Source organism: Archocentrus centrarchus, chromosome 1 (genome assembly GCF_007364275.1).
Source record: "Archocentrus centrarchus isolate MPI-CPG fArcCen1 chromosome 1, fArcCen1, whole genome shotgun sequence".
Taxonomy (NCBI): domain Eukaryota; kingdom Metazoa; phylum Chordata; class Actinopteri; order Cichliformes; family Cichlidae; genus Archocentrus; species Archocentrus centrarchus.
This window is the reverse complement of record NC_044346.1, coordinates 32,369,328-32,379,044: the sequence shown is the minus strand read 5'-3', so window position 1 is coordinate 32,379,044 and position 9,717 is coordinate 32,369,328. Positions and strand designations below refer to the sequence as shown.

The 9,717-nt window shown below is 43.2% G+C and overlaps 1 protein-coding gene across 1 annotated transcript in view; it reads right to left on the bottom strand.

Moving 5' to 3' along the window:
* Positions 1–748: 748 nt before the first annotated feature.
* Positions 749–9,717, bottom strand: part of bcl11ab (BCL11 transcription factor A b) — a 31,319-nt gene continuing 22,350 nt past the window's right edge. Inside the window, exon 3 of the mRNA XM_030734829.1 lies at positions 749–3,245. Within this exon, the coding sequence (XP_030590689.1) occupies positions 1,261–3,245 (1,985 nt within the window). The 3' untranslated portion in view covers positions 749–1,260. The remainder of the gene's footprint in view (positions 3,246–9,717) is intronic.

Genomic DNA, 9,717 nt, shown 5'->3' with positions numbered 1-9,717 from the left:
GCCCACCTGGCTGACACTGAAGAAATGTTACTCTGTGCTACTTACAAAAAAACCACTTGCAAACATTTAATTATCAAAGAAAAGAAACACTCGGGAAAATTAAGAGCTTTATGTTGGTTAAATGACTCGTCAGAGTACCCTCTGAATATGGTACACATGAACCAAAAAAAACATACTCACCTGGGCCAAAACTCTACACCAAACTCCTACTTCTTTTAGCATGTAACATGCCCGTAAACAGAATTGTAATCTTGCAACAAAAAAAGAAAAAGAAAAAAATCTACAGGAGGCAAGCAGATAAATGATTTATCAGAAATACACATAATCCTTTTTTTTGTTTTGTTTTGTTTTGTTTTTGTTGTTTTTTTGTTTCAGCTGGTTCTCTATGCTCCGCTAAATCAAAAAACACAAGGGTCGTACAGGTGCTTGATGCAAGGACCTGCTTATTTCACATGTGCACAAAACGTTGTGTAATCTTTTATAGCTGAAACTCCGAGCTTATAGCAAAAAGGAGGATTAACTAATGCAGGTAAAATATCCAAGGCACTCTTTGTTGTCATTTCACACCATATTGTTAATTTCATTGCTGTTTGTAAAAGAAATACTAAATGGCGCTAGTGCCCAGCATTTCATAGGCAGCCCAATTTATATATATATATATATATATATATATATATATATATATATATATATATATATATATATATATATATATATATATATATATATATATATAAATGTTGCATGGAAAATCTTTCACAAAGATCATTTTTTAAGTGTGACCCTGCTTGTCTTGATGTTTTGAGTATATGACACTGCCCACTATGTTTGAACTCAAAACTGTACATGATATGTAAAACAGTATGTACTGTATGCAGCATGGGTTTTCATAACTCATTTTTTATGTTGAAGAAATCAAAAGTATCAACAGCAACACATGTACAACCAAACCCACCAGCTGCGGACAATTTTCTCTCTAGGTAGCCAAAACACACAGAGCATGCTGTCCAGTTACAAAAAATACAAAACGTGTAAATTATTGCACAATAGAAAGGCTCAAAAAGTTTTAAGTGTGATGCAATAGTATTGCCCCAGTAATGGATCATGCATCTAGCTTCTTCCAGTCGGGATGAGAACAGGGCTGTACTGTGTACTGGTGTCTAACCCTGTTGTCCTTTCCCCTCACTTATCGGCTAGTTAGCCAGGGTTGCTTTTTAGCCAGGGGAGCTGAGAGAGAGCAACCAGCATGCTGCTCTTTACCTACTCAGTCTTAATGTCATTAGCCAGAGGGCGGTCGCTGTGCCACTTTTTCATGTGTTTCTCCAGAGTGCTGTATACACTGAAAGGCATGTGGCAGATTTCACATTTGTACACGTCCTTGCCCATCTGTCCATGGGTCTTCATGTGACGGGTGAGCTTTGAGCTCTGTGCACACGCATAGCTGCACAGCTCGCATTTGTAGGGCCGCTCTCCAGTGTGACTGCGTCGGTGCACTGTCAAGTTGCTGCAGTTCTTAAATACCTTGCCGCAAAATTCACAGGTGTCACTGCGGCGACCATCCTTTGAGCTCGGCCTGCCATTGCCGCTGCCACCGTGGGGAGTGCTGGCCCCACTGCCGGTGCCGCTCCGTACTGACGCGGCGCGTTCCCCATCCAGTTCACCGGGTGGAGTAGAGAAGCGCAAGCTGCCATTTTCTGAAGAGTGCTCAGATGAAGACGCAAAGGGTGATTGTCTGGAGTCCCCACCTGTGAAGCTAATGAAAGGGTCCTTGAGCTGCCGGGAGGCAGCGTAGCCAGCTAGCCATTGAGAGTAGACGTTCTCTGTGTTTGGGATTGTGGGTGTGGGGGGATCAAGGTCTTTCTCTACCTTGATGCGCTTGGACAGGGGACTGAGGGAACCAGGACTGACCCCTCCACCCAATAGCTTCCTGGACAGGCTGTCATTAGATAGAGGTCTCAAGCCATTGATGGTAGTACTGGTTCCATCATCTGCCCGGTCTGACTCCATGACTGAGGAGTCTTCATCATCAGGCTCCCTGGATAAGCTCCGGCGGTGTGGGTGTAGGGCCTCACTGTTCTGGTGGTGTCGGGCCCCTTCTAGCCTCAAGCTAAAACGATAGTCATTTCTTCCCTCTTCTTCTTCTCCAGGCTTTCTCTCAATTTCCTCCTCCTCCCCCTCCTCCTCTTCTTCTTCCTCCTCATCTTCCTCTTCTTCTTCCTCTTCCTCATCATCCTCATCTTCCTCCTCCTCCTCTCCATTTTCAGGCATAAGACCATTGTTCTCACTTTTGAACTTTGCCACCACTGACTTGAGTGCATCTGTGGCACTGCCCATCAGGTCACTCGTGCCAGGTTCAGGGGAGCTAGCAGTCGAAAGGCCATCATCTGACTTGGCATTAAGTACTGAAGACTTGGTCTGACAGTGAGTCTTCATGTGACGTTTTAGTTTGCTAGCCTGTGTGCAGGCATGGTTACAGAGGTGACACTTAAATGGCTTTTCCCCTGTGTGGCTACGCCGGTGAACGATAAGGTTGCTCTGGAACTTGAAGGTCTTCCCACAGAACTCACAAGATTTTGCCTTGAGAGGGGTGCTCGATTGGACTGCATTTGATACAGGATTAGGGGTGGAACGTGAGCCAGAAGGTGACTGAGAGGTGGAGAGGGGAGGTGTAGCTGAAAATGGGGGCTTAGAACCTGGCTGGAATGGCTGTAGCAGCCGTTGCATAGGGTTGGGTCTATTAGGGGAAAGAGGCGGCGAACCTCCAGTGGCATTGCCAGCCAGCTCACGTAGACGTCTAGAGAAGTCCATGCTCTGAGGGGCTTCTAATGGCACAGAGTTCAGCCTCATCACCCTATCAAAAGCACTGGGATGGTGTGTTGCCAAGGCTAAGTCATCAGGGCTGAGGTGATGCCGAGGTGGTGGGCTAAATAGCGGTGGTGTTCGGGGATAGCGGCCCTCACGAGGTGTAGACGCTGAATCCCGACCAGACCCAGAACCCGGCATTCTTAGGAGGCTGTAAGGACTGCCATCAGCCAAGTGGACAGCATGAAGAGGGGGCTGGGAGGAGTTACAGTCACCCCCCATTCCAGGAGCTGCAGCCACACGAGGGGTGAGGGGGCTGCCAGGCTCACTCTCCAGGTAAATGCGGAAGCCATGGGTGTTCTGGGCATGCTGGAGCAGGAACCAGGCACTGGTGAAAGGCTGTTTGCATGTGGTGCAGGTGTAACTGCTGGGCTCATCTTTATCTGAGAAAAAGGAACACACAGAGAGAAAATAAATATAAGTTCAAATTATGAAAGGTTGAGGTACATTTTTTAACCTCATAATTACATAATTGCAATTTTTTTTTTTAAAGTTTGACACTTAAATGATGAAAGTAAGGTTTTAAAATAGGTAACAAAATGTTGAATATAATCATCAAAAACCAGGAGAATGTAGTAGAATTTGGCAACAGCCTACATCATTTTTGAAGTATCCTCTGATATGTAACACATCTGTGATTACTTCTGACCAGATCTATTATAATTAGAAAGAGGTATTAAATAAAATTTAAAATTTAAAGAAATGAAATTTTGCAGTGGCACTGCAAAAGCACATGAAAATATCCTTAGTAAAATGGTTATTGCACAATATGACAGCTATAAAACGCAAAACTAAATGTGAATTTTGATTAAACACCGAAGATAAAACACAATTATAAGAGATAAGCCGTAAATACACAAATTACACAGTCAAGAAGGCATAGGAATATTTCAAACAATAATTGACTTTCAATAGCACTTGCACACTGACCTGAGATTTGCCTGACAATGCACGCCTAATCTCGTTAAAAACACTCATCGCCCCTCCAAAGCCTTGTTTACAGAATTAGCAGGGCTAAAGTGGGACATGTATCTGATGCTGCATATTAACACTGAATACAAATAAGAGGTCACATGTTAATAAATTGTACCAGCGTTTATCACAAAAAAACACATTCACAGCAAAAAAGAAGCGAAGAGGAAAATTGGTTATGTGTGTTTGTGTGTGGGTTGGGAGGCGCCTATGAAAATGCATTTCATGCATTACTTTTCTATTTCTGATATTTCATGCTTTATGGATTTATTTAAATCCTCTCAGGTGAATAGAAAAGGAGAAGAAGGAGAAAGAAGAAGTGAGAGATATGCAAAATAAGAAGCATCCGCCACTTGCAAATGTGCTGCCTCTTTCATCTTTTGGGTTTCTTATCCTTTCTTCTCCTTTTTCTTCTTTCACTCGAGGGCATTTTTCTGAAGTCATTTGCCAACACTGAACCCAAACCATGGCCATACTGTGTTAGAAGAGGGAAAACAAGGGAGCGGGAAAGAGGATGATAGGCCATGTGTGTCTGATTGAAACTATGGGTGATCCCTAAGATGGTGGACGGACAGTCTTGCATGTTTTAAGCCTTCTATTGCTGAGACAAAGGGGTGAAAGGGGGCAGAAAAATATGGTGACAGTCTAGAAAAAAAGTGGGATGTGGTGGATGAGCAACATAGGGAACAGACTGGTGGTTTTTTTGGTTTGTTTCTCTATCTTATGTGTCCAGAGTCAATGTGGCCCCCTCCGAACAATCTCACTTAAAGACCAGAACACAGCTAAAATGTGCACCCAATCAAACCTCCACACAAACCTTTTTCTCTTGACTGAAAAGAGTTGGAAGGGGGTATACTGGTAAATTATGGATCATTACAATCTGCAAAAATTACAGTTAATTGCTGCCACCTGCAAGGGGCTTTGACCCACTATGGAATTTTTCCATCATAAAAAAGCCATTTGCCCATACACATTTTTTTCTCCCTCTCTCATAAGCACAAATAAAATGTGCCCATTACATTGACTGTGCTATATGTATGTTGCCTTACGTGTGTGTGTGTTTTATAGCTTTAAGTAGAAAGCCCCGTGTCACTTGTAAAACAGTTGCAATAACCTGGCCTCTCCCATTCACTTTGCTTTGATTCAGTGTACCCGCTTCCTCATCCCTGTCTTAATGTGTGAGCACAGACTATATGTGCAGGAGGGGGGGGGAAACAGATTTTTTTTTTTTTCTGTTGTTGCGAAGGGCAAGAAAGAAGAGAGGGGCTGGCTAGAATGTCGTCCTCTTCTGCAAGACACATCCATGTTTGTAGAGGAAAGTAAGCACTAAACAATCGTGGAAGTGGAGGAAGGAGGTAGGGGGAAAGGAAGGGAGCAAAGGAGGAAGAGAATTGTGGCGTGAAGGAGACATTCCTAATGACAACCCACCATATTTCTGAAGGACACCAAGAGCCACAACACAGCACTTCAAAGCCAGTAGTCAATTCATTTTCTTATGCATCAAAACCAGCATGTCTTGTGCTATGCAATCACTAGTCCATCTATAGACATTTGACAAACTGTGTTCATGCCACAAGCAGTGATGATAATTGTTATTCCCATCCAGGCAGTGGACACATTGATGGACATCAACAAGCCAGACCAACACATGCCCAGATTTACAACAATGGCAAAGAAGATATCTAAATAAGCCCACTATTGTCCTTAATAGCTGTCCTCAAAGGGATAGAAGGACAGCTTTTCAAAAGGATAAAAGACATTCTGACGAGGCGTTTGATGGCCTTGAAGGTTTTTTTTTTTTTTTTTTCCCAGCTTGTATGGAGCAGCACAGAACTGTGCGAGGGAGGAAGGATGATCTTATAAACGAGTCTGTCCTCTAATAGAATAAAGGAGAGTTCCCCCTCACTTTCTCTGTCTGTTTCTCTTCTTCTAGTAACTTTAAGTCTGTGCTGAGTTAGGGCTGGAGAGCAGGAGAGCAATAGAGCTGGAGCTAATGCTGAATCTCCACGTCCCTTTGAAATAGGATCAGCAGAGAGGAGAAACCACACTGACAACCCCTTAGCTGCCATTTCATGGCAGGGGCTGAAAGAGGAGACTGTGAAGGAAAGAGGAGACAGGAAGAATATAGAAGAAGTGAGAAAGGGCAGGTGGTTTGGGAGCAAAGATTTAGAAGAATGACAGAGAAAAGAGAAATAGAAAGTAGAGGATGGACAGTCAAAGGAATTGAATACGGGGGTTAACAATTTTTGCAAAGCCATTTCGATGCATTGCAACACAAAGCAGTGGGAAGCTATTATAGTGATATTAATGGACATTGCACTGATATCAGGGAGAGATGATTTGATCTAGGGCTCATGCAAGGAGTACTAGGCCAACTGCTGCAAGGGTGGAAGAGAAATTATGATTACTCAAACAGCAGATAAGGTAGCCTCACAGCATACGCGCAAAGCCATCCTTGACAACCAGGCAAAGCCGTACACAGTCCATACACTGTGCATATTGCTCTATTGTTAATGGCCCAACCCCCATACCTAGTGTTGTTCACACTCTCTCAACAATTTGCACTTACACAGAGAATAGCCATACCACCCTGTTCCACTTTATCACATCAACCACAAACAAATAAATAAACAGATGCCAAGACAACCCATTGACCAAGTGCTGGAAAGTTATAGATGCACTGACAAAAAAAAAAAACGTCAGCAGCTTTCTCTTCCTAACTTACCACCCACAGACGCACTGTTTACAACTTTTTAGTCATACTATAAAAAGTTAGACTTAGCATGGCCTCCATTTTTTTTTTTTTTTTTTGTCCTTGACCGATGGTGGGCTAAGGCTGTCCTGGTGTGACCACGCAGCTTTCACTGATATTGGTCATTTAGCTAATGGAGGAATGAGCTAAAAGGATTAGCTCGCTTGCCTTACAAAGGAAGAAGCCACAGAGACAGAAGACATGGGGGACACAGTATGTCACTGCCATTTCCCAAAGTTATCAGTTGCTATGACTCGAGAGAGCACTCACACACACCTGGAAAGTGATTATGCTAATAGAAGGTCTTTGCCAATTTTCATAAGTGTTTATAGATGTTGGAGTGAGTGCCTTGGGAAGATGGAGGGTTGTCAATACAGTGCCTCTTAAAAGTGCCTCAGCCGTAACTCCTGTTAATGTGATTACTACTCTGTTTATGTCATTAGGGTACTTGCAGTCAGGGACTGGACAGGGGTGAAGGGTGAAGCAGGAGAGGAGAAGTTGAGAAAAAAGATGGGGGAGTGGCAGAAACTCACAATAGAGGCCTTCTTTAGTGTACTGCTTTTTCTACATTCGTTCTCTTGCACACAACAGTTAACTGGAGAATTATACATTTTCAGCAGCAGCTTCAAAGACTAAGAGAAGGATTTTTCATGTGTCTCATACATGTTATTTATTTTTTTTTTTTTTATGAAACCTGATAGAGCAAACGAGCTGGCCTTGACCTTCTTTCTTACTTGCATGTATCAATCTGTTTGTCTGTACTTCTCTGCCACAGTCACATACACCCAGCTCTTTGTCCGGGCCAGGCTCGTTGTGATGTGCTAAGCCACTGGCCATAGACAAAAGGCTTGTTTGACAAACACTTGTTCGTGAGACAAAGCTGAATGCAGGAAATGCAGTTTACTAAACAGAAAACCAGCCAACACTGGCTGGTGTTAGAGTCACACATTACACAGTTGGGAGAAGCTGATCACTAGACACTACATAAAGCACAAATGGTGAGAAAGTGAAAAGGAAACATAGAAAGAGGCAGTGAGGGGGGAAAAAAAATAATGGAGAGCAAAAACAGCAAAGGATGGGGAAAGACAGAGGTAGACTAGGAGAAGAAAAGCAGCTGGCATGAGCAAGACAGGGGAGGGAGAGCAGATCTCCAGATAAAGATGCATGGTGGTCTTTGAAGGGCTGTGCCAGTATAAAGTAAGCCGCTGGCTGTAGCTTTGTTCCCAATCAGACTTTTACACTTCTTACCTTTCCTTTCTCCTCATGAAAAGTGATAAGCGCAACAGTAGGAGTTTTTTCTGAGCCACTAAGAAACCATTATGGACAGATGGCACCCACACAGGGGTCAATGAATGCATGGACCATACACAGTAGACAAATGTGTGTGTGTGTGTGTGTGTGTGCTCTCATATAATTTTGTTTCTCATTTTGCATGCAAGTACCTTTTTTAATCAGCATGCACACTCATTGTTGGGGAGAATTACCACATGGCTGTTTCCCTGTTGTATCCATGCATTCGTGTCTGTGTATTTGTATTCAACACATTTTTGCCAGAATAATTTTTAAAATTAGCATCACCCTACACTGTTTCCCTGCATAACCTTAGTCCTTTTGATCTTTTCTCGGTTGAACTGTGTTTGAACTGATCATCCATCTACCCGTCCATCCATCTCTCTCTCCATCTATCATTCTCTCCATCCATTCATCCACTCCATCTAAGCGCAGCTGGACAGCTTCGTGCTTGGGTGCGGCTTGGGTCCGGCAGACCTTATAATAGGCAGGGCAAGCCGTGTCTCTGATGCAGATCATTATTTGCTCTCTGCTTACCAGTGACAGTGGGAGGCCACGCACTATTGTTTCTCATCCTAGCTCTAATAGTACAGTGAAAAGACCTCTGGGCTTCTAAGCTTAACCAGTCTAATTAAATGGACCATCGCTTATGTAAGCATCCACAGAGATTATTTATTGAGTTGGGATCTGTTTCACAGGATCAAACCACCGTCAACAAAAGCCAATGCTCAGTGGAGAAGGTATTAAATAGAGGACGTGAATCAAAGAAACTGCAAACTGCCAAGTGTCAGTTTAAGCACACATATCCAGGTACATAAGAAGACTTAATCAAGCAGGAGTATTTTTGGACTCGGGCAATATCCCAGATGGGTGAGAAGTCTCTGAGCACTTCAGAGGGGAAACGTAAAAAGTGTTCTGTCAAAGAAAAGATATGTCTCAATAAACGGCAGCTTAGGGGGAGGAGAGCAGAATAAAATAGGCTAATGAAGACCATAACACAATATATTAGAAGCCAGTGGAATACAAAAGATTACAATAAAATTCATGAACATTTTTTGGGTTATACAACCTTCAACATCAGATGAGTGCATCTGTGTCTTTTCTTACAAGCATCATCTGTGTTTCAAGTGCAATGACAAGATAGCCTTCGTATAACATGAGGCCAGCAGCCTGGGCTTTACTATCTCTGCATAGCTCAGCTTATGACAGGCTGCTATCCCTGCAGAAAGGATGGAGGGGGACCATGGAGGTCGACTAGCTGCACATTTCTGCATAAATCTCTAGATAGATAGCATCAGGAGAAGAGAAACAGGGGAAGGAGGCAGGCAAGCAGCAAAGGATGATAAGGCCCCCGGGGCAGGGCATTCGACACTGTCAAAACTGTTTCGTCTCCGGCTATTGGATGAGTGGAGCGCGTTATGAGCCTGCATACCATTTGCCAGGACGAGATTCGGCTTCACCGGAGCATACAGGGCCCTGTATCTGACCCCCACCCCCACCCCCAACAGACACACACACATATCTCCTCACTTGTCTGTGAAGACATGTAGAGAGATGGACAAAACATCACAAACACCACATGGAAGGACTGTGGAGATCTGATGTATGCATACAGAAGTCACGTTACAGAAGAGCAAGTGCAGACTTGAAAAATATTCTTATTTTATGCTTCCTTTCTTCTACTTTAAATTCACATATATCACAAAGAACAAGTCTGTTCTGCTTGTGTCTTTATGTACTTCATTTATTCCACAAATAATATTTTATTTGCTCTCTGAAAGGAGCACAGTCTAAGCTAGGCTGCAACACCCTTGTGCAATTTATGAACTAGCAATTTCTTG